The sequence below is a fragment of the Chrysochloris asiatica genome, unplaced genomic scaffold, assembly GCF_000296735.1.
Source record: "Chrysochloris asiatica unplaced genomic scaffold, ChrAsi1.0 scaffold00031, whole genome shotgun sequence".
Taxonomy (NCBI): Eukaryota; Metazoa; Chordata; class Mammalia; order Afrosoricida; family Chrysochloridae; genus Chrysochloris; species Chrysochloris asiatica.
Window position 1 is genome coordinate 20,612,675 of NW_006408549.1, and position 25,357 is coordinate 20,638,031.

At 39.6% G+C, this 25,357-nt stretch overlaps 1 protein-coding gene across 1 annotated transcript in view; it reads right to left on the reverse strand.

Moving 5' to 3' along the window:
- Positions 1 to 2,938: 2,938 nt before the first annotated feature.
- Positions 2,939 to 25,357, reverse strand: part of ATP6V0D2 (ATPase, H+ transporting, lysosomal 38kDa, V0 subunit d2) — an 89,508-nt gene continuing 67,089 nt past the window's right edge. Inside the window, exons 3-8 of the mRNA XM_006859235.1 lie at positions 22,905 to 23,083; positions 19,817 to 19,896; positions 18,058 to 18,135; positions 9,324 to 9,500; positions 5,907 to 5,984; positions 2,939 to 3,100 (exon numbers count right to left, since the gene is read on the reverse strand). Of these exons, the coding sequence (XP_006859297.1) occupies positions 2,939 to 3,100; positions 5,907 to 5,984; positions 9,324 to 9,500; positions 18,058 to 18,135; positions 19,817 to 19,896; positions 22,905 to 23,083 (754 nt within the window). The remainder of the gene's footprint in view (positions 3,101 to 5,906; positions 5,985 to 9,323; positions 9,501 to 18,057; positions 18,136 to 19,816; positions 19,897 to 22,904; positions 23,084 to 25,357) is intronic.

Sequence of the window (25,357 nt, forward strand, 5' to 3'; positions counted from 1 at the left end):
AAGAGGTATGAAGGGTTATGAGTATCTAACTTATTACTTTTTATCATGTCATTTTCTCTCAGCTTTCAGCCTGGTCAATGGAGCTTTTGACTTAGATTACAGAACCTGAGGATGTCCTTGAATGGATTTCAGGGAAATCTTTTCAAATGTTGGTGACACTGTTGGATAAGCACTTGACGGCTTACTAACCACAAGATGGGTGGTTTAATCCAACCTGACACTCCTCAGAAGAAAAATGCAGTTGGTTTCTGTAAAGATTTCTAGTTGCAGAAATCCTGTCTAGGGGTGCTGTGAATTGTTATGGGCTCAATTGCAGTGGGTTTGGTTTCGTGGGGTACATTCCTATTATTCTGAGAACATCCAAAGTGGACAACGCATTATACAAGGGCTTTATAATGAAGAAGATTAGACTGGACAAAACTTGGATTGGCTGGGTGTCATCATCTTCCTTATTTGGGATTAAGGGGAAATTTTGAACAAGGTCAAAGTCAGCAGGCAATTCCTAGTTACTCGTTTCGGTTTATTTTTCTGGGAGAGTCAATTGATTGACTTGGATTTTGGCTCTTGGGAAGGTTAGCCATTTACAAGTAGTACAGACTTACACTTCATATTTCTTATTGTTTTGGTGGTGGGCATGGATTCAGCACAATCGACTCTATTTTGGGCCTAGTTTAGTGAGGTCAAGGAGCCCTGTGCTGCAGTGGGTTAAATGGTGGGCTGCTAACTACAAAATCAGCAGTTCAAACTCCCCAGTCACTCTGCAGAAGAAAGATAAGGCTGTGTGTTGCTGTATAGATTTACAGTCTCAGAAACCCAAAAGAACCCTTATCCTCTGCCCTGTTGGGTCAGTCTTAGTCTGAATTGGCTGGATGGCAGTGGGTTCCCGGGGCTAATGTAAGTAGAAAGGGCATTATATACCTTCATTACTTTTAAAAGGAAAAAGCTACACTCAATCCTTTTGCTTTCTGAAATGCTTAATATTGCAGACATTAACTGAATTGTGTTAGTATTTTACTAAATTAATGTTGTTGTTGTTATTAAGTGACATAGAGTCATTTCCAACTCATAGAGACTCTGCATAGGGTTTCTGAGGCTATAAATCTTTACGGAAGCAGAAAGCCTCATCTTTCTCCCGCAGACCAGCTGGTACTTTCAAACTGCTGACCTTGCGGTTCGCAGCCCAATTCATAACCATTACGCTACCAAGTCATAATAATGGAGTCCTGGCTTTGTAGGATAATCATGGGACTGATAACTGCAATGTAAGTGGTACAAACCCACCAGCCACTCCTAGTAAGCTCTATACAGGGTTGCTATGAGTCAGAACTGACTCAGCAGCACTTAACAACAACAAAGTCAAATGACAGTTACCTCTATTGATTAGGACCTATTCCTTGCTACCTGGAATATGACTTTCACTGTATTTTAAAACTGGTTTCCAATTTTTACAATAAGAACTTTGTACTGGCTAGCAAGTACTACAAGACTTAGGGGAACCAGAAGTCTACCAATAGCCCCACTATTGTCATAGAGCTACTGATGCATTTTTAGTTTGTAAAAAATCTTAGTTTTCAAAAATGGTATTTTGCAAACCTATAAAATAAAATTTTATTTTGAAAAAAGAAACAAGGAAAAAGCTACACTATTTCCCATCAAATATGGCCCATGCTGGCTACCTACAATTCTGGACTTTTGCAGATCTATGCAAGTAGCACAAGACCACTTGTAACATGTTCAAGAGCAAAGATTTCAGTTTCAGGATTAAGGGGCTTCTGACCCATGTCATGGTATTTTCAATAGCCTTATAGAAGAATTGATGCATTTGAGCTATGGTATTGGTGGAGAATCTTAAAAGTACCATGGACCATGAAAAGAACAAACAAATCTGTGTTGGGAAAAATACAGCCAGAATGCTCCTTAGAAGCCAGGATGGCCAGACTTCGTCTCTCATACTTCAGACTTATTATTAGGAGGAACCAGTCTCTGGAGAAGGGCATCATGCTTGGTGAAGTGGAGAATCATCATGGAGAAAGAGGAAGGCCCCTGATGGGATGGATTGGCACAGTTGGCAGTAACAACGGACTCAAGCACAGCAATGACTGTGAGGTTGGTGCAAGATAGGACAGTGTTTCATTCTGTTTTGCATACGTTTGCTATGAGTTGGTACTGACATGATGGCACCTAACAACAACAACAACATATACATGTAAAAGGTGGACATTGAATAAGGAAGCTCTAGAAGAATTGATGCATTTGAGTTATGGTGCTGGAGAAGAATTTTAGAAGTACCATGGAAGAAGTACAGCCAGAATTCTCCTGAGAGGCCAGGATGGCCAGATTTTGTCTCTCATACTTCAGACATGTTATCAGGAGGGTCATGGTTGGTAGAGAGGAGGGTCAGCAGAAAAGAGAAAGACTCCCAACGGGATACACTGGCATAGTGGCAGCAGCAATGGGGTCAACCCTAACAACAGTTGTGAAGATAGTACAAGACCGGGCAATGTTTCGCTCTGTTGTGCATAAGGTTGCTATGAATCAGAACTGACTTGATGGCACCTAACAGCAATAACTACTGGGAAGTAACAAGTAAAAAATAGTCATTCGGCATTTGAGCTGCATGTAAACACAAAACACTTTTATTAGTCCTGATTTTTAACACAGCCCAACAAGAATAAGAAAAGTATGATAGGGCTAAGTGAAATTAGTCTGAGGGCCAGTGAACAGTGAGACATAAATGTGGAAACAAGATTCAAGGCAGTTGGAAAAAAGAAATCATTGGTTTCTGAGTTGTTTTTTTGTATTTCCAGTGATTCTGCAATTTATGTAAGGTGCAGTGTGTTTACTGTGTTATGCATCCTAGATAACATATTTCTTTTATTTTCCTCTATAACATCCTTTCACTATTTATGATTTTCTGCATTTGCAGACTTCCCTTAGGCTATATAATTGGAATGTAACTATTGATTTTAGTTCGATGTCTCTGTGAAATGCATTCTGCTATCCACACGATATTTCTCATTTCTTGCTCCCTCAGCTTTATGTATGCATAAAAAATGCCATAGTGGAATTGCCTGTTGAATGCCAGCACATTCATTTGTACCTGAGGAGAGAAGAAACAAAAACAAAACATGAATCTTCAATTTATTTGCAACACATTGTTGTTGTTGTTGTTAAGTGCTGTCCCATTCCATTAATGAAATAATATTAAACTATAGTTTGTACTTAATCTGCTTGTGCCAAGCTCATTTCTAGTCAGCAATAGCCAAGTTGGGCCAAATAGACCAAACAGTGGTGATTTGACTAAAGGGAAAGCTTCTATCTGCCGATAAATGTAGAGACAGTCTTACATTATAAAAATACGTTTGGGAGCATCCCAAAACATTAGTGCAAAGATTCCCATGAGATTTTTATGTGTGTGTATAACTTAGCAGTAATATTTATTTGGATTTCAGTTAATGGGCTGATCTCATTTAGGTAAGTAAATTATTTCTCCTTGACTACATCGTGTGCAATTTGAAAAAGGCAGTCAGCCTGTGCCTCCTCTGGTTAATGATATGAACCCCTGAAATTCAAACTCAGTTGTATTCTGAATTTCTCAGGGTATACTGCAGCAACTTCACATACAGTTGGAATGTTTTCTTTCTGTAAAATTTTAGGTAAGTTTTCACATGCAAATGCCATATGCATGTAAAAGTTGGACAGCGAATAAGGAAGACCTTAGAAGACTTGATGCATTTGAATTATGATGCTGGAGGAGAATATTTAAAGTACTATGGAATGCCAGAAAAACAAACAAATCTGTATTAGAAGTACAACCAGAATGCTCTTTAGAAGCCAAGATGGACGAATTTGTCTCTCGTGTATCAGATCTATTATCAGGAAGGACTTGTTCCTGGAGAAGGACAAATGCTTGGTAAAGTGGAGGCTCAGCAAAAAAAGAGAGACCCCCAAGGAGATGGAATGGCACAGTGACTGCAGCAAAGGGCTCAAGTCTGACAATGATTAGGAAGTGGGCACAGGAATAGGCAATGTTTCGTTCTTTTGTGCATAAGGTCACAATGAGTTGGATCCCACTTGACAGCACCTAACAACAAAAAGAAACTTAAAAGAATTTTTTTTTTCCCCTGATTTGGTTAACATCTGAAAGTAACTCTTCCTTTGTTCTTTTTCATGTTGACTCTTAGAATGAAAAAAGGGAGGTGCTGAGACTCCTCTATGCAGCTCTGAAAACATCAAGAAAAGTAATCAGGAAGTGGAAGCTCCTACTCTTAGTAATAGAGACCGATAGGGGCTTTACAGAGTTCATGGAAAACTGAAATGAAAAGATAATGGAATTTTCCCATAAACCTTTTGAAGCCCCTCATATTTTCTGCCAAGGACAGCTTCCTTATCAGTCTCTCTTGTAGCAGTAGAGCGACAATGTGGAATTCAAAAACATCCCTAACATATTAATTTACATCGTTTATAGTTCTTTCAATAACAACTCAGTTCCTTCCAGGACAGGCATTAGAGAGCTGGTGGGAAATTCCACAGAGCAGGACTTAGAGGAAGGTTCTATACTGCTCCCAGGAGCATGTCTAACCAGAAAGTTTGGGTCAATTCCAGGGTTCTCTGATAGTTTTAAGGAGTCTTCAAGGCAGTGGATTAAGTGTTGGACTGCTAAACTCAAGGTCAGTAGTTCAAACCCACTAGCTGCTCCCAAAGAGAAAGATGAGGTTGTCTGATTTACAGTCTCAGAAACCCTATATAGGTTCACTGTGTGAAATCAACTTGATGGCAGAGGATTTAGTTTGGCTCTTAGTTCTGACCGCTTCAATCAGGTTGAGATGGAAGCAGCAATAGTTTCAGAGAAGAGAAAAATATACAGTAGAAAAATTCTCTAGGCTTGAGGGATCTTATCTGGTACCAACAATGTGTGATGAATTTAACAGTAGCCCAGAAATTAACTATAAATGAGTTAAATATTCTCCTGCCTTTTCTAGGGAAACAGAAAAATCTAGACTCTCTGGATAGATTTTTATATAGTTGTACACATGAGTTAATGGAGTTCTGGTGTTGTGCTGTAGGATAAGCACTGGAGTGTTAACTGCAAGATCAGCAGTTCAAACCCACCAGCCACTCCTTGAAAAGCCTACACAGGGTCACTATGAGTTGGAACTAACTTGACAGAACTTAACAACAAGGAAAATCCATGAGTTATCATTATAATCATGGGTTGGCCCTTTCTTGAAGACAGGGCATGAGAGATTCACCTATAAAGCATATACCATGAGGATAGTTAGTATTTGATCATTAGGATGTCCTAGCTTAATTATTGACAACTTGCATACCTTCCACAGCTTCACTTGGAACACATTCATTTGGGTAAGACAACCACACATGAAGCCATTATGATTCATAGGGATCTGTCTCTCCAAGGAGACCCACTGCTGTGGAGATGATTTTGACTCCTAGCATACTCCAAGGAGACAGCACTAATTAGCCATGGACTATGCCCTCTCAAACTAGGAATGTGCTAAATCCATTGGCCCAATCAACTGTAAAATGAAAACTCAAAGTAAGAAAATATTTAAAATGGCATGTGTTGTTGTGGTGAAGTACTGTAGAGTCAGTTTTGACTCACAGCACCCTGTACAGGATTTTTGAGGAGTGGCTAGTGGATTTGAGCAATCAACATTGTGGCTAACAGTCCAGTGCTTATCCTACAGTGCCATACCAAGACTTCAAAACCATATGTAGGTTAATGTTGTTAAGTGCTGTTGACTTGGTTCAGACTCATAGCAATCCCGTATAGGGTTTCTGAGGGGCCACTAGTGACCTTGTGGTTAGCTGCTCAGTGCTTATCCTACAGCCCCACACCAGGACCCTATTTCTGTAGGCTGATGGTATTTCCAGTGATATCATACCTCATGTTCATAAAACACATCTTCCAATGTCTTTCCCCCATTGCCATCACCCACGGCATCAAATAATGGCTTGTAAACCTTAAAAACAAAGACAAGAGATTATTACAAAACAAATCCTCATTTCTCATAAATGTATAAGAATGTATTTTTCAAGCAATAGAGAAGTTTTGAATCTGTTTAAAAGTATATGCCGTAAGGCCTGAATATTTTCTTATAGGATCATTAGTCTTCTGAGTAAGTGCAAAATAATTCAAGTACTGAGAGACTATTTTGTGGATGATTTTCTAGCCTATTGTCTTATTCGGACCTATAAGGCAATTGTTGTTGTTCTTCTTAAGTGCCTTAAAGTCAGTTGCAACTCATAGTGACCCTGTATAGGGTTTCTGAGGAGCAGCTGGTGAGTTCGAACTGCTGACCATGCAATGTTGTTGTAGTTAAGTGCTGTCAAGTTGATTCTAACCCATAGCAATGCTGTATAGGGTTTCCAAGGAGCAGCTGGTGAGCTTGAACTACCGACCTTGCAGTTCAAACGACTTTACAGTCTGATGCATTAGCCCACGACGCCACCTATAGGCAATAATAATTCTGCTTTCAATGTATGGTGTACTGTTTGAGCCAATTTCCACATTCATGTCAGCTCATGAGTATGGGTCCAATGTACTGGAGTGATTGAGTCCAATTCACAAACATCTCAGATAATCAAAGAAAGAGACATGCCTTTATTATCAGGAAACCTGCTTTAGGAACACCTGGGGCACTCACAATAAAGAGGGATAAATATGCAAACCATATTTATACATGCACACATTTATATAGTCTTATCATTCTGGTATCCACACAAATGCAAAAGATGATCTGATGTCAAAAAGGTTAGCTCCTCCCAGTGCCTGTTTGTTATGATGTGTGTGTGTGTGTGGGGGGCTGTTGGTATTCTTTTCAGAAGCCTAGGACAATCACTGACATCATAAAAGCATCTACCTAAGACATCAAGAACACGAAAAAGGGGCTGTGTGTGTGGGGGGGATGTCTCAGGCAGTGCTAGACTGTAGGTGTTAAGTGCCGTTGAGTGGTTCTGACTCATAGTGACCCTGTATAAATAACATTTCTGAGGAGTGGCTGGTGAATTTGAACTGCTGATCTTGTGGTTTAAACCAACCTTGTGGTCCAATGTGTATCCTATAGCACCATACCTGGAAAGTTCTCCAAATAGCTACATTCGTGTTTTCATTCAGATTCTTTCTTGAAAGTTTAAAGACACAGGCAGGAAGAGGAAAGAGTGTCATTGTAGTCTGGAAAATCTGTCTGCAGGTAATATACATTACTATTTTAAGTCTGAGGAAGGAGGAGTGCAATCTTGAGCTGGGAAGCTTCAGGCTCTCCAAGGATAGCTGGATACTAACCTCTTTCCTTTTTTTATTTCTGGCTACAATGTTGGCATTTCAAACTCAACAGCTTCTCCTAGGAGAACCTATACAGAGTTGCTATGAGTCAGAACCTACTCAGCACTTAACAACAATAGTATAATTCCATGTGTCCATATTCTCCTTTGTAGTCAACTGTATGTATTCAATGTCTCACCCAGTTTACTCACTCCACATTTGAAAAGATTGCTAGGTCAGGCTATTTTGAATAACTCTGAGAACTCTGCAGCAGTCTCTTGGGGAACTTGCTTTAAAAAAACACTTTGTGCTCAAATGACCACTCCCTGGGAAATTTAACAAGTACTTGCTTGGCAGAAATCTTAAAACAAAACACAAGCTACCAGCTTGGACTGTTGGTAGGTACTTTCCAGTCAGTTATGACTCAGCACAACTGCCCAGTCTTGTGCTATCCTCATAATTGTCACATCTGTGCCCACTGCTGCAGCTACTGTGTCAGTTCATCTTGTTGGGGCTCTTCTTCGTTTATACTGACCCTCCACTTTACTAAATATGATGTCCTTCTTTATGGATGGTCCCTCCTTAGAAGCCAGGATAGTGAGACTTCATCTCTCATCTCTCATACTTCAGACATGTTATCAGGTGAGAGCAGTCCCTGGAGAAGGACATCATACTTGGTAAAGTGGAGACTCAGCCAAAGAGAGCATTCTGGCTGCACTTCCTCCAACAAAGATATGTTTGCTTTTCTGGCAGCCCATGGTACCTTTAATATTTTACTCCAACATCACAATTCAAAAACATACATTCTTCTGTGGTTTTCTTTACTCATTGTCCCATTTTTACATACAGATGAGACAATAGAAAATACCAAGCCTTGGGTGAGGGGCACCTTAGTCCTCAAACTGACATCTTTGCTCTTGAGCTACAGATTTGCCAATGAAGTATTACTTTTGACTTCTTGACTGCTGTTTCCATGGATGTCCATTGTAGAACCAAGCAAAAGAAAGTCTTTATTAACTTTGATCTTTTCTCTTTTCATCATCATGTTATTTATTTGCCCAGTTGTGAAAATTTTGGTTTCCTTTACATTAAGATACAATCCATACTGAAGGCTGTAGTTTTTTATTTTCATTTGTAGGTATTTTAATTGTTCTTTCCTTTCAGCAAGCAAAGTTGTATCATCCGCATATTGTGGGTTGTAATCCTAATGTTACATCCTTTTTCATCTAATCCAGTTTCTTGGATTATTTGCTCATTATACAGATTGAGTAAGTGTGGTGAAAGTATATGACCCTGGTCACACTTTTCCTGATTTTAAACCATTCAGTATCCCCCTGTTCTATTCAAACAACTGTCTCTTGATTTAGGTTCCTCATAGAATAATTATGCGTTCTAAATACCTGTTCTTCTCTTAGCAATGTTATCCATAGTTTGTCATGATCCACAGAGTTGAAAGCCTTTGCAGAGTCAATTAAAACACAAGTAAACATCTGTCTGGTATTCTCTGCTTTCAGCCAAGATCCATTTAACATTAACAATGGTATCCCTAGTTTCATGTCCTCTTCTGATTCCAACTTGAATTTATGGCAATTCCCTGTTGATGTACTATTGCAGCCATTTTTGAATTATTTTCAGTAAAATTTTACCTGTGTGTGGTATTAATTATATTGTTGATTTTCACATTCCATTGGGTTACGTCTCTTTGGAATGGCCTCAAACATGGATCTCTCCCAATCAGTTGACCAGGTGGTTGTCTTCCAAATTTCTTGCCATAGATAAGTGAGCTTCTCCAGTGTGGAAAGATTTCAATTTGTACTCCATCGTCTTTTGATGCTTTCTACCATTCAATATTTTGTCCATAGAATCCTTTAATATTGCAAGTCGAGGTTAGAAACTTGAAATGTTTCTTGGGAAGAGATAGTTAAAAACACTGGGCTTGCTTTAGATAAGAAATGTAAACTTGATGTATGATAAAATACGAAGGAATGTTGTTTGGGGGACCATATGACATTAAGGGGAATCTGGTATAAACACTTACTGCGTAATGATCCGCTACTCTCTTCATCTGTTCAAAGTCTTCTGCTTGAGTCAACAGGCGGAGGCCCTCAGGATGGAGCTTGCCACAGGTTGGGTAAAGGGACTCTCGATCATCCTTGGTTAATTCAGTGCCGAACGAGTTAAGAGTGATGATAAAAGCTCGTCTGTCTGCCTCAAACTGAGATTGCAAAACATAAAATCAGTGAAAGTGAATCATCATTCATTTTGAAGTGATTTGCTATCTTTTTCTAACAGGGTTGCTATCAGTTGGAATTGACTCAGTGGCATTTATCAACAACAACAATGTCTAATTATATAACAGACATGTGTTATTAATGTTCTCTTCTTGTTATTAAGTGCAGACAAGTTGGTTATGACTCATAGCAACCTTGTATAGGGCTTTTGGGAGTTCTGGTGTAGCTCTGTGGGTTAATACTCTGGACTGCAAAGTTAGTTTGAACTGCAAGGTTGGCGCTTCAAGCTCACCATTTGCTCCTTGGAAAACTTAGATAGGGTTGCTATGGGTTGGAACCAACGTGATGGCACTTAAAAACAACAACAGTGTGGGGCTGGTGGATAAGCATTGGACTGCTATCCAAAGGTTGTTAGTTCAAACCCACCAGCTGCTCCCTGGAAACACTATACAGGGTCTCTACCAGTCAGAACTGATTAGACAGCACTGAACAACAATAGGGTGTTTGAGGAATGGCAGGTGGGTTTGAACCACTAACTTTTTGGTTAACAGCCCAGTGCTTATCTTACATCATAAAACCAGGACTCCATATCATAGGTTGTTGTAGTCGTTAGTGCCATTGAGTTGGTTCTCATGCATAGTGACCGTGTATAGGGTTTCTGAGGAGCTGCTGGTTGGCCTGAGCTGTTGACCAGTGCTTTTCCGACAGTGCCACACACTTCATGTATGGCCATGGACTTACATAGTCTGTACATGCTGGGTGCCTGAGTTCCTATCCCCACTCCGGACTTCTCTGTTTCATCTAACTACTCACTTCTTCTTGAAATACTTAACATGAATTTCTCATGTTTTCACTGTCCCTTGGTTCTACTTCTATGTACTCTGACTCTTCTCTCTCAGTCTCTCTTCCAAGACATCTCCTCTGCCCACCACGGATGCTGGTCATGTAGTCTTTGGGCTAAGAGTTTCTTACTCAGCACCCTGAATTTGCCACATTATGTATTTAAAATAGGTATTATTTTTCTCCCTGTTGGATGGTAACATCTTTGAAGGACCATGTCTCTTTTGTTCACTATTCATTTTTTAATATCCTGTTACCCACAAAAAGAGAATCTTAATTGTTTACGGAATCAGAATGGTCTATGATTCTATCATGTTTCAAATTTGTAAATATTATTTACAATGTTGCTTCTCAAAGTATGCTTTGTCAATGAGCAGCTTTGAAGTTCTGCATTGAGAAATGCCCAATCTGAGACTGTACTCTAGACCTACTGAACCAGAATCTGTATTTTTACAAAATTCCAAGGTGATTTGTCTGCATTAAGGCTGAAAAAAGAATTGTTCAACCATATTTTTTAATCTACTTACTTTTGGAGTAAATAGTCAATAACAAAGCCAGATTGTAATCAGATAGTCAAAAACGTAACAGATTGTAATCAGAACAAGATTGAGAGGTAGGGCTATCTGATCCTTTTGACTGTCCTCATGGAAATTATGGGCGAGTCAGAGAAGGCAGTGGCTTTACTTGGACGCAATGGCAGCTGCCTCTGGCTACTGAATATATTCAATCCTGACAGCAGTGTTAGTCCCTCTGATGAAATGCTGGATTTCTGGTGTGGCGCTATGGATCAGCACTGGACTCCAAACCACAAGATGGGCAGTTCAAACCCACCAGTTGCTCCTTGGAAATCCTATACAGGGTCAGTATGAGATGGAACCGACTCGATAGTACTTAAGAACAACAACAACAACAACTATGGAATCCTGGCTTGACGCTGTGGGATAAAGCACTGGACCACAAGGTCAATTTGAACCACAAGGTCGGTGGTTCAAACTCACCAGCCGCTCCTTGGAAACCCTGTGCAGAGTCGCTATGACTCAGAACCAACTCAACAGCACTTAAAAACAAGGTTAAGAGTGTGGTACTGTAAGATAAATACTGGACTGCTAACAAAAAGTTCAGCAGTTCAAACTCACCAGCCGCTCCTTGGTAACCCTTATACAGGGTGACTACAAGCTGGAACCAAGTTGATGGGACACAACTGGAGCAAAGGATAAGAGGGAGTCCTAGAGTGGTGCTGCAGGATAAGTACTGGACTGCTAACTGCAAGGTTGGCAGTTCAAACCCAACAGTTACTGCTTGAAAACCCTATGCAGAGTAACTATGGGTCAGAACCAGTTAGACAGTACTTAATAACGTAACAACGAGGTTAAGACAGGAAGTCTTGTTTTCATAGTGGGTTATGCATTAGGCTGCTAACTACAAGGTAGGAGGTCCAAACCTATTAGTCACTTTGAGGGAGAAAGACGAGGCTTGGGAACCCTAGCGAACAGTTCCACTCTGTCCTGTGTAAAGGGGTACTATGAGTTAAAACTGACTTGACAGCAATGGGCTTTTTTGTTTTGTTTTGTTCTTAGGGATGAGAAAAGAATCCCTGGTGGCCCATGATTAACTGCTTAGCTGTGAAACTGTGGTATAGTACACCTCTCTAAAGATTACAGCCTATGAGAGCCTATGAAGGACTTCTACACTATCCTGTAGCCATACTGTGAGTCAGGATTCTGCTATGAGTCAATATCAGATTTGGGTTTAGGGATTAGAGGAACCCGGTGGCAAAATGGTTAAGTGTTCAGCTGCTAGCTGAAAGATTAGTGGCTGAACCCAACTACCAGCTCGACAGGAGAAATGCCTAGAAAATGCTATGAGGCAGGTCTGCTTTGTCAAATGGGGTCTCTGTGAGTCAATGTCAACTCCACAGCACCAAACAACAACAAACTAAGAGATATAATGCAAGATGGAGATTTCATGGCAATAAGAAACCTTGAAATAAAAATTAGGGCAGGAGGAGGCATCAATGAAAGCCACTGTCCTAGATGTTCTTGAATGAGCTTTCTAGGTCTATAATGTTATGGTTTTAAGGACCATAGTAGTTTGCACTGTACACATGCAAGGCAGTCAAGGGCATCTGGGAGGAGGCAGTTGCATGAAGTAAAGTGATGGCCATCACGCAAACATTGGGGCAGTAGTTAGAGAAGTAGGATGGACAGGTGACTGGGGAAAGAACAGAAAGGCTTCACGATTGATAAAACAGGTTACCTGACTCCTCCACATACTTCCTTGTTTGTGCTAATGTGTCTTCCTCTTGTTTACACAATGCCACATAGTCCAATTTATAACTAAGCATGTCAAAATTTTATGATCATACAACCTTGCTTGCTGGAAGTGAAGATGATTTAAAATACTGATGAAGATCAAAGACTACAGCCTTCAGTATGGATTGCACTGCAGTATATATAAAAGGAAAAATCCTCACAACTTCACAAAGAGATGACATCATGATAAATGGAAAAAAACACTAAAGTTGTTAAAGATTTCATTTTGCTTGGATCCACATCAACACTTATAGAAGCAGCAGTAATCAAATGACTCATTACATTAAGCAAATCTGCTGCAAAAACCTCTTTAAGGTGTTTGATGAAGAGCAAAGATATCAGTTTGAGGACTAAGGTGCACCTGACCCAAGCCATGTTATTTTCAATAGCATCATATTCATCTGAAAGCTGAACTATGCATAAGGAATACCATAAAAGAATTTATGCATTTGAGTTATGGTGTTGAAGAAGAATATTGAAAGTACCATGGACTGCCAGATGAACAAACAAATAAATCTGTGTTGAAAGAAATACAGCCAGAATGCTCCTTAGAAGTCAGGATGGCGATACTTCGTCTCTCATACTTTAGACGTGTTATCAGGAGGGACCAGTTTCTGGGGAAGGACATCATGCTTGGTAAAGTGGAGGGTCAGTGTAAAAGTGGAAGACTCTCAATGAGATGGATTGGCACCGTGGCAAAAACAATGGGCTCCAGCTTAAAAATTGTGAGGATGGGGCAGGTCCAGGCAGTGTTTAATTTTGCTATGCATTGGATCACTGACTCAGAATTGACTAGGTGGCACCTAACACAACCAAATGACTATGGTTTGACAGTCCTTATCCAGATACATTGACATGATATCTGTGATGGTTAATGTTATATGTCAACTGGTCTAGGTAGTTTGACAGATATCTAATCATTTTCATTTTGTGATCTGAAGCAAGTAGCCAGTCAGTTGATAGGAAAGTTTCATTTGGGTTATGTTCTGCAGCCAAAATATGTTGTGGGTAAGGTGGTGGTGGTGGTGGTTGTGTGCCACCGAGTTGGTTCCAACTCATAGCCACCCTGTATAAGGCTTTTAAGGCTGTAAATCTTTACTGGAGCAGAAAGTCTCATGTTTCTCACATGGAACATCTGGGAGATTCAAACTGCTGACATTGTGGTTAGCAGCCCAGCTCATAATCCATTACGCTACCAGGGCTCCTTGGTAAGGTATCAAGAAATAATGGAATTTTCCCACCAACTTGTGGAAGCCCACTTGTATGGATGTTCTGGAAAACTCTCTCTTTCTTGAATTTTCATTCACCTCATCATCCTCTAATCTCTGGTTCTTAGGATCTGAGTCAGCAGCCTGACTCCTGACTACAGAGGTTTGATTTTCTAGCTCCCACTGTGAGCCAGCAGTCTTCACTTGACCAACAGAGTTTGAGCTCATCCACCCCTGTTACCACGTGACTCAGGAAAAGCCTCCATCCAGTCTACCATTAACCCAAGGATTTGGGACTTCTCAGCTTCCACCATCGCTTCAGGCATTTCCTTAAATTGAATCTCTTGTTTAATTTATGTATATGCATCACTGATTTTGCTTCTCTTGAGAACCCAGCCTAAGACAACATTTGATTGTAGAGGAGAGTAAATGGGATGGTATTAGTGTCACTTGACCTCTTCTTTGCAGGGATTTGTGTGCAGCTTGGCAACTTATCTTGAATAGCTCACTTTGAGTACTTCTTACTCCTCCCTACTAATAGGCATTCGTTTAAAAGGCATAACTTAATTTTTGTTGTTGTAAAAATAAAACTGTGCTGTTGCCTTGTGAGCTAAATTCTTCAAGATCATTATTAGCTGCACATGGTTGCTGTTGTTAAGTGCCATCAAATAAACCTGTGTTGTTGATGTGTGAGCTAAATTCTTCAAGATCATTTTCAGTTGTTGTGAAGTGCCATCAGTTAATCAGGTCACACATTGTCAACCGTTTTGTACATGAAGAAAGGTATACCTGGTGGGAGCCAGTGGGTAGAGGTGTTGATGGCAACAGAAGAAAGTGAAATGAACTGGAATCAAGCCCAACTTTATTAGCAGTGTGTGTTGACCAGTGGAGAAAAAACAAACATATTTCATGTCTCGTTTTCACGATTTCATTTACTATACAGATATTCAAAAGAAGAGTTATAAACAGCTAACAGTACATTCCTGGAGTGTACTTGCTAAGACCTTAAGTCACTAGTTTTTTTTTTTTTCCTATGAAGGTACAATTTTGTAATGTAGGTCAAATTTTCCCAGGCAAGTCCAGATCAATATTTCTGCCCCCCCCCATGTTTTTCCCCACCTTCATTTAGAATCTCTTGTCAAATGAGATTTGAGAATATATACAGAAGAAGTTTCTAAACTGAAAGTGCTCTCCAGTTGCACAAATAACAGGGGACTAATAACAGGAAGCACAGGGGCTCTGTAGGTTAAGCACTGGACTTTGAACCACCAGGTTAATGGTTTGAGTCCACCAGTGGCTCTGTGGGAGAAAAATGAGACTTTCTGTTCCTGCAAACATTAACAGTCTCACACTTACCAACAGGTGCATGGTCTAAAATGGACAAACTTCTTGAGATTATTTCATTAAAAATGTTAAAATTATGTGCCATCATAGCTGGTATTTCTATTTAAATGTATGAATATAATTAAATAGGTTTTTCATGCAGTTTATAAAAATCATACCTAATATGGTAGTGTCATGGACTAGGAAAGGGCCAATGAGAACATTGGGCATGCAGTAGTACAATCTAACCCTTTCAGTGAGAAGCATTTTTTGAATCATATACTGCCCTATTTACATTCCCAAGGTTTACAAAGACATAGTCTTCTACTGTTTTTGATATTTCTAGTATACTAGTAGGATGGCATGGAGTCCTGGTGTGGTGCTGTGGGATAAGCAGTGGACTACTAATCACAAGTTTGGTGGTTCAAACCTATCAGCTACTCCTCGGAAACTCTATAAAGGGTCGCTATGAGTCAGAACTGACTCAACAGCACTTAACAACAACTAACAATAAGTTTGGTAGTTCAAACCCACCAGCCACTCCTTGGAAACCCTATACAGTGTTGCTATGAGTTGGAACTGACTTCACGGCACTTAACAACAGCAATGATGGCACAGGACCGGGAAGTGTTTTGCTCTGTTGTACACAGCGTCACTATGAGTCAGGACCAACTCTACTACACATAAGAACAATAATGATCTTGCTTATGACTAAGCACTTACTTTTGCCCATTCAACAAATCATACACTTTGTTTCATCTTAATGATTACAGTCCCTTCCATGAAACACCAGTCATCCTACTTCCTCCCTGTGTTTCCTGTTTCCATGCCACCCACCTTCCCATCTCTTCTCAACATTGCCCTTTTGATTTTGAATGGTTGACCATTCTATGGTAAACATGCCTTACTAATGTTGTTATCCCTCTATACACCTATCTACTGCTTGGCTGAAAATTTGGCCTCTAGGGTGAGATTCTTTCCAGACTTGAAAGATCGTCGAAGTCCATAGTCATGGCTTCCTCCAGTCTCTTTCTGAACAGTAAACATAGTCTTTTATATATATATAATTTTGAGTTTTATTCTCCATTTTCTGCCACTCTATTCAGTACCTTCTAACGTGATCCCTTTCAGAGCAGTTGGTACTGGTAGCTGGTCACCATCTAGTTCTTCTGTTCTTTTCTTGAAATTGGAAAAGTCACTGTACTGTCTAAATAGCTACTCATAGATGAAGTCACTGTCATGCAAAATTTAATGATTAAAAAGATTTTTTTAGACGAAACTTAGTTTCACATAGCAAAGCAAAGCATTTGGAAAGTGTAAAATGAGTTTCGATATTAAAAAGCAAAGGAACTTCTGTGCAGAGATGAACTATATCATGAAGAATTCAAAAGAGTGTAACATTAATTAAAGAGGTAGACAATTATCAAATGATGACATTTGATAATAGTTAAATAAGCCTGCCAACTGTGAGTCTTTTACTCCATGGAGTCTTCTTAGAACTAGAATGCTCTGTGGTTACTTGGGACAGTTCTGTATTTTAGGAATCATATAAAGAACTAGGTCCCTGTGAATGGAACCACAGTGGACTTCGGTGCCATGCTATGGGATTTCCTAGTTTCCCAAGATTCCCTAAGTGGAAGGAATTTGGGTGATTATTATGAACATTATACCATTCACTGTTGTTGTTGTTAGGTGCAACGGAACGAAACACTACCTGGTCCTCCACCATCCTCACTATTATTGTTGTACTTGTGCCCATTTCTGCTGCTACTGTGCCAAACTATCTTGTTGGGGGTTTTTTCTTTATGCTGATCCACTGCTTCACCAAGCATGATGGCCTTCTCCAGGGACTGGTCCCTCTGGTAACATGTCTGAAGTATGAGGAATGAAATCTTGTCATCTTGGCTTCCAAGGACCATCCTGGCTGTACTTCTTCCAACACAGATTTGTTTGTTCTTCTGGCAGTTCATGTTCATGGTACTTATAACATTCTTTTCCAACACCATAATTCAAATGCATCAATTCTTCTATGGTCTTCCTTATGTCATCCACTAATTATCTATAAAATAAAAACAGACCAACAAACCCACTGCCATCTAGTTGATTCCAATTCATAGTGACCCTATATAAGGTTTCCAAGACTGTAAATCTTTACGAGCATAGACAACCTCATCATCTTCCCACAGAACAGCTGCCCGGGCTCCTTAGTTACCGATATGTCATTGTTGTTAAAACCGCTGTGGAGTTGGTTCAGACTCACAGTGACCCTGTATAGGGTTTCAGAGGAGTGGGTGGTAGATTTGAAGCCCCAACCTTGCACGCAGTTCATACCAACCTTGTGGTCCATTGCTTATCCTACAGCACTACACCAGGACTCCTAAATACAATTTGATGTCATCAGTTAAAAGTAACATTTTTAATCAAATATAATCTACCTTCTACAAAATATAACAAAATTAATCATGACCAAATAATTTTGCATGTTACATTTTTGTTTTTTTAAACTCCTGTATGTGGAAAACTTGGAAAATATTACTCTTAATTCTTAATAATTCAATTATTATATATATATGTAATTATGTATAATCTATTGATTGTGTGTTGTTGTTGTGAAGTGCTGTCAAGTTGAATCCAATTTATAGCCACCCTGTCAATCTTTCAGGAGCAGAAAACCTCATCTTTCTACTGATATGTTATAGCATATATAACATTACATATAAAATTACATATATCTAAATGTATTATTGATTTTACCTCTAGATAAAGGAGTTTCTAAGGTTAAAGAAAAAAAAGAGTAAGTAAATGAAAAGTACAGAGTACATGATCTGACATTAAATAGTTCAAGAACTCTTTCTTACCTCTAGGATGGGGCACATAATTTCTGCTGTGACATCACCATGGTTCTTACAGAATTTAAAGAAGGACTCCAGATAAGACTTAAAAAAAAAGGAAAGATCATAAAACAATAAAATAAATATACTTTCCTTTAGGAAACTTCTAGATAAATTTTTCATGGCTTATAAAATATTTAATGAAAACTGAAATGTTTCTCCCTTAGGGAGATATTTTATAATAAATTTGGTGCAAATGTTCACATAGCAGCATGTTGCACAGATTAAAAGAGAACTCTATGAGAAAAGCAAAACAAAACAAATAAAACTTGTACTTATCATATCTTACATACATTTTTAACAAACACTGATTTATTTTTGGCACGGTTCTTAGATTATTTCACATGGTAAGTCTGACTTTTCTAATGTGAGTTGCTAGATCTTTTGAACCCAATTTAAAGTTCAGCAAATCATTTTAGATTTAGTCCTATACTGACACAGTGCTTAGAATATATGTGTTGGATGGCTTTGAACATGGAGGATAAGCACAGAAATCTAGGCTGTAGGGCTAGACTCACAGCTTGAATTTCAACTCTGTTACTTAGTAATTAATGGAGTCCTGCTAAGTAAACCTTATCTCTCCATGCTTCAGTTCTCTTATCAGAGAAATGGGATAGTACAAATATCATAGCTTCGCTGAATGGATTGAGTTAACACCTAGCTTGCTGAGAATGGTTCCTCTGTTATGTATCTGTCAAGGATGCCTTTTCTGGACCCAAACATTTATTTATAGAAAGGAAAATTACCTTATATTTTTGAGAAGACCACGTGTTTCTGCATAGCATGCTTTATATATCCATAAGGTGTATAAACTTATATAAGTTTATATAATGCAGCACTGTAGAATAAGCACTTGACCACAAGGTCAGATTGAACAGTAAAGTTGGTGGTTCAACCACATCAGCTGTTCATTGGAAACCCTATACAAGGTTGCTATGAGTCGGAACCAACTCAATGGCACTTAGCAACAACTTCCGGTGGCATGTTGCACACTGGACATAGACTAAAATTGTGTGAATTTGGGAATTCAGGGAATCTATCAGAGGAATAAGAGCAGAAATGAAAACTAGATAAAGAATAACATAAGAATTATTATGTATGCTGTCGGCTTTAAAATGAATTGATATGGTTCACCCCACTTACCCATCCACCCAACTATCCAACACCCTTTATATTCTAAGTACTGTGATGGAACTAGGGAGGCAGAGGAAGAGTCTTGTTGGCTGGGAACTGTTGACATGATGTATTTAACTAGAAGATGGGCCAGGATGGTAAGAGCTGTATTACTTCATTGTATTACATGCAGTCCTTCGTAACTATTGTTGTTAAGTGCCACGGAGTCAATTCTGACTCATTGCTACCTTGTATAGGGTTTCCAAGGAGCAACTGGTAGGTTTGAACTGCTGACTGTGCAGTTGGCAGTCCAGTGCTTATTTTACAGTACCACCAGGACTCGATTTCATAATTATAGAAGTTGACTAATGGGCAAAGTAACTTTTAATGAAGAATTCTAGTTATGAGGGGGTCCTGGTGTGGCACTGTAGGATAAGCACTGGACTGCTACCGACAAGGTCAGTGATTCACACCCACCAGTCATTCCTTGATAATCCTATATAGGGTCACTATGAGTTGGTACCAACTCAATGGTACTTAGCAACAGCAGCAATAACCAGTTATGATACATTGTTAAATAAAGAAAAATGTATTCTTTTGGGGAGAGAGTTACCTTGTACAGCTTATTACGCAGTAATTCAATATTCAGTTCATCTAGAGTATTTTCAGACATACAGTCTTGAAAGAATGGAGCTGAAAGCAGAAATGATCACATATAACAAGTAATCAAAAGTAGGATTACAGACTTTAGAAAAATGCACCATTAACATACCATTCTGTGCTCACTCCTGACTAGACAAGTACATGAACTTGTAACCCTGAATGAATCAGACTAACAATCATGATGATGAATAACCAAAACCTAATACCAAACCCATTGGCATGGAGGTATTTCTGACCGAGTAGAACTGCCCCATAGACTTTTCAGGGCTGGAAATCTCTGTGGAAACAGACTGCAACATCATTCTCCCATGGTTGGTGGGTTCAAACAGCTAATTTTTTGACAAGCAGTTAAGTGTTCAATCACTGTACCACCAGTGCTCCTTAATGATGATAACAGGAGTTATTACTTATTATCTGGAATCCTGGTGTGGCACTATAGGATAAGCACTGGACCTCAAGGTCAATTTGAACTGAAAGGTATCTGTTCAAACCCACCAGCTACTCTTTGGAAATCCTATACACGGTCACTATGAGTTGGAACCGACTCAGTGGCTCTTAACAACAACAACTTACTATATGGGAGGCCAACCCTAAACACCACATACACTTGATTTCATTTAATCTTCATAATACTTTGGCCCTATTCGCTGAAGTTTTTAATTTTTGTTTTTTATGTGCCTTCTCTCATTTCATATTAATATTTACCATTTGTAACCTTATTTTGTGGCAGGCACTGAGTCTTCCTAACATTGTATCTTTTAGTTTTCAAAATTGTGCTATACAGTTTTTCTGTTTTTTGTTTTTTTTTTTTGGTGCCATAGATTTATTGTGACTCATAGAGACCACATGTGACAAACTAGAACTGCCCCATAGGCTTTTTTACTATGTAAGCTTTATGGGACAAGACTGTAGGATCGTTCTCCTGCAGAGCCACTGGCTGAGTTCAAACTGCTAGCCTTTTGATGAGTTGCTGGGTGTTTAGTTGTTGTGTCATGAAGTCTCATTGGGCTATGTCATGGTGGTGGTGGTATGCTGTTGAGTCGGTTCCCTGTATAGGGGTTCTGAGACTAAGTCTTTACTGGAACAGAAAGCCTCATCTTTCTCCTGTGGAGTGACTGGTAGATTTGAACTGCTGATCTAGTGGTTAGCAGCCCTGCTCATAATCCACTATGTTACCAGGGCTCCTGTGTTATATAATAAGCTCCATCATTTTTAAATGAAAGATAGAGAGGTAAATTGAATTGCAGTAAGTCCCCTTATTAGGACTGTGCAGAGCTTAGCTTCACACCCATGGCTGTCTAATTTCAGAACTCATGTCCTTTCCACCATGCTATGCTACCTGATGTATTGGTCACTTGATAGCACAAGACATTAAAAATTTTTTTTACAGTGAAGGCCAACTAGTCAGACAAATGATCAATAGTGAATTGCTGCTCTTCACCACCTTCCCTGTTCCCCTGCAGCAGCAGCAGCTGTGAAGGTCAAAATGTGCAGTTTCAGCAGGTACAAAATCTACCCTGGCCACAGGAGAAGCTATGCCAGGACTGACAGGAAGGTTTTCCAGTTTCTTTATGCAAAATGTGAGTCAGCATTTCTTTCCAAGAGGAACCCTCGGCAGATAAACTGGACTGCCCTCTACAGAAGAAAGCACAAAAAGAGGCAATTGGAATGCATTCAAAAGAAAAGAACTTCCATGCAGTCAAATTCCAGAGGCCCAATCGCTGGTTCATCTCTTGCTGATAGAATAACCAAGAGAAATCAGAAGCCTGAAGTTAGAAAGGCACAAGAAGAACAGGCCATCAGGGCTGTCAAAGAAGCAAAAAAGGCTAAGCTAGCGTTTAAACAGACGACAATGACTGCTGCTAAGGTGCACATGAAGACAGCACCTAAACAAAAGTTTGTGAAGCCTGTGAAAATTTCTGCTCCCTGAGTTGGTGGGAAGCTCAAAGTTGGCAGATGAGACTTAAATAAAGATTCAACTGTAAAAAACAAAACAAAAAAACCCCCAATGAACTGTTAGTGGCAAGAGGGAGTAAGTGGGACACACTGCCTAGGGGACAGAGTCCCCTAAGTTTCAATTTAGCATTATGGAAAAAAAATGGGAAACAGAGAGTGGTGATGGTTGTACTATCTAATGATATTAATTAATTAATAGCACTGTGGTTATGGTTGGTTATGTACCGTTGAGTTGGTTCCGACTCATCCAACTCATAGACACCCTGTTTCTGAGGCTGTAAACCTTTACGGGAGCAGAAAGCCTCAGCTTTCTCTCTCAGAACAGCTGGTAGTTTCGAACTGCTGTCCTTGAGCTTTGCAGCCTGTTTCGTAACCACTACGCTACCACCGTTTAGTTAAGGAGCTCTGGTAGCTGTTTCACAGGAAAAAGATGAGGCTTTCTGCTCCCGTAAACATTTACAGCCTCAGAAACCCTGTACTGGGTCGCTATAAGTCCGACTGACTCCATGGCACATAACAACAACATCACCCTGACCATCTCCGAAAAATACTATTCCTGAACTTCCTAAAACAAAATACTTCTTAAATGCAACATTTTACATAAAATATAAGGAACTAACCATGTTAAACCCAACTAGACAATTTCTTGAAATCTGTACAAAATACAAAAGTTTGAAGGTTGGGAGATGACTCCAGCTCCTTCTTTGTTACAAATAGCTTGTTTGTGACCCTGAAGAAGCTGTGTTAGTTGTCTTGGTCATAAAAATGAAAGAACTAAAGTAGATGATTCCTTGATGTGTGGTATTGGGCTCTTAACTACAAGGGTGTTTCAAACCCACTAGCTGCTCCATGAGAGAAAGATGAGGCTGTTTACTCCTGTAAAGATTTACAGCCTGAGGAAACTTAAGGAGCCGTGTACTCTGCCCTAAAGCATTGCTGAGTCAGAATCAACTCAACAGCAGTGGCTTTGGTACAATGTAACATTGTTCCTCATAAGAGGAATATTTTGAACAGAAAGTATATTTTCTGATGACTTTGATTAATTTGCCTAAGCAGTTATAGAGTTGCTTACGTGTTCATACCTAATGGTGTTTCCAGCAAAACAGCATTAAAGAGATCTGAAGCTGTTTCTGCAATGTTGACTGCTTCCATTTCCATGAAACTCCCCAATGGGTGGCACTTAGCCAGAATGTCCTTCACGGGCTTTTTTTGCAGTGCACCATTCATCAAGAGGACAACATTGTCTATCATGTAACTGCACCTAGTTGAGAAGAAATGCAATTATTAAGGGGAGCAACCACATGAGCATAAGTACCACCACATAAGTAAATACACACAACATAGTTAATCACACACCGTTCCATAAAGAAATATTTGAGTCCATTTTTATTTATACTCTGGGGTTTGGGAGATTTACTGTGGGTAAAATATCTGACTCTGGGTGTGTTCATAGTTTGAAAAGACAAATTTAATGCCGTGATAATCAACACTTATTGCCTATGCCATTGAGCCAATTTTGATTTCTGATAATCCCAAGCATCAAGGAGATCTGGTAGCAAGGTGGGTTATGCACTAGGCTGCTAACCTCAATGTCGGAAGTTCAAACTCACCAGTTGCTTCTTGTGAGAAGATGAGAATTTCTGCTCTCATAAAGATTATCACCAACAGAAATCCCATATAGAGTCTTTATGAGTCAAAATTGACTCCACGGTACTCAACCACCATCACCAATCCCATGAGTTATCAAGTAGAACTAAATGCTACATAGAGTTTTCTTGACTGTAACCTTTATGGAAGCTGATCACAAGGTCTTTTCTTCTGCAATGCCAATGGGTGGATTGATATTGACAACCTTTCGGTTTCCAGAGACGTGCAAACCATTTGTACCACTCGGGGACATTTAAAAACCAACTAAAATGAAATAAAACCATAACTGATGGGAGTATACAGAAGGTGGACCCAACACAGTCATTGTCTGTTCTGGTGAGGGTAGAGTGAGGGTCTGAAATGGAATGATCAGAATGGGCTATGGGCTTGAGAAGTCAAGAAACACACACATAGAGACTCTTACATTGAATTTTTTTAAAACTAGCCATTTGAATTTGTAAAGAAGCCCATCACAGGGAGTTAGAATTTAGTGTTTAAAACACTCTGTATTTGTTTCCTCTGATAAGGAACTCTGGTACCATAGTGGTTACGAATCAGGCTGCGAACCACAAGGTCAGCAGTTCGAAACTACCAGCTGCTCTGAGGGAGAAAAATAAGGCTTTCTGCTCCCAAAAAGATTTATAGCCTTGGATACCCTGTTCAGGGTTGCTACGGGTCGGAACCAACTCGATGGCACTTAACAATAACATAAGGTCAGATGGAGTCCTGGTGTGGCACTGTGGGCTAATGCGTGAGACTGCAAAGTCGTTTCAACTGCAAGGTCGGTGGTTCAAGCTCACCAGCTGCTCCTTGGAAACCCTATACAGGGTTGCTATGGGCCGGAATCGACTCGATGGCACTTCACAACAATACAACATAAGATCAGATGGAGTCCTGGTGTGGCGTTGATTGTTAATGCGCTGGATTGCAAATTCTGCTTGAACCTCAAGGCCAGTGGTTCAAGTTCACCAGCTGCTCCTCAGAAACCCTATACAGGGTCGCTATGGGTTGGAACCTGATTCTACAGCACTTAACAACAACAACAACATAAGGTCTGAAACTGAATTTTCTAGCTATTTTTTTAAAATGCCAGTCCCCAAGAGTCAGCAGTTTTACATTTTATGATTAGTTTCTTCAATATAATCTCTGCCCAGATATTCTGGGTCTTGTGCTAGTCCATTCATGGGCTCAGCACCGAGGGTATTCCAAGCAATGTGATCGAAAAGTAAAATACACACACTTTCTTCCTTCACAGAGAAAATAATTTAAGGGAGGAAATGGACAAAAAAACAATTATAATAAAATTCAAAGAAGTATCTAGTTATAAAAAGGTAATTCTAAAGTAGGTGGGAACTCATAGCTGGGTGCTAAACTTGTTTGTGGATCAAGACTTCCTAGAGAAAGCAACATTCAAGATGAAAACTGAAAAGTTAGTAGTCATCCAGATAAAAGGGCTGGGAAGAGGGAGAATGATTGCTTTAAGGCAGAAGGAAGAGCATGTGAAATGGCTCAGAGAGGAAAGCACAGGACTTGTTCCAGGATATCACCCAGCCCCCAGTCAGTGGAGGTGAGGCTGAGACTGAGAAGTTCCCTATAAGGCAAGATGAAGAATTTGGATGTTGAGTGTTGTAGAAGACACTGAAGAACTGTCATTGGGGTTGAGTTGAGAGCATGGGTTTTAATTTATGTAGAGCATAGGTAAGACAGGTGAAGAGGTAAACAAACAATAAGGGGTTTTACAAAAGGTAACGTATTTATTTATGACTTTGTGACGTAGGTACAGAAAAATCAAACTTAATGTAGGTGGTGTATTCCCAGAAATTTCCTCTTAGCCATTATGTTGTTGTGTCATCCAGTCTGTTCTGACTCCCAGAGACCTTGTAAAAGG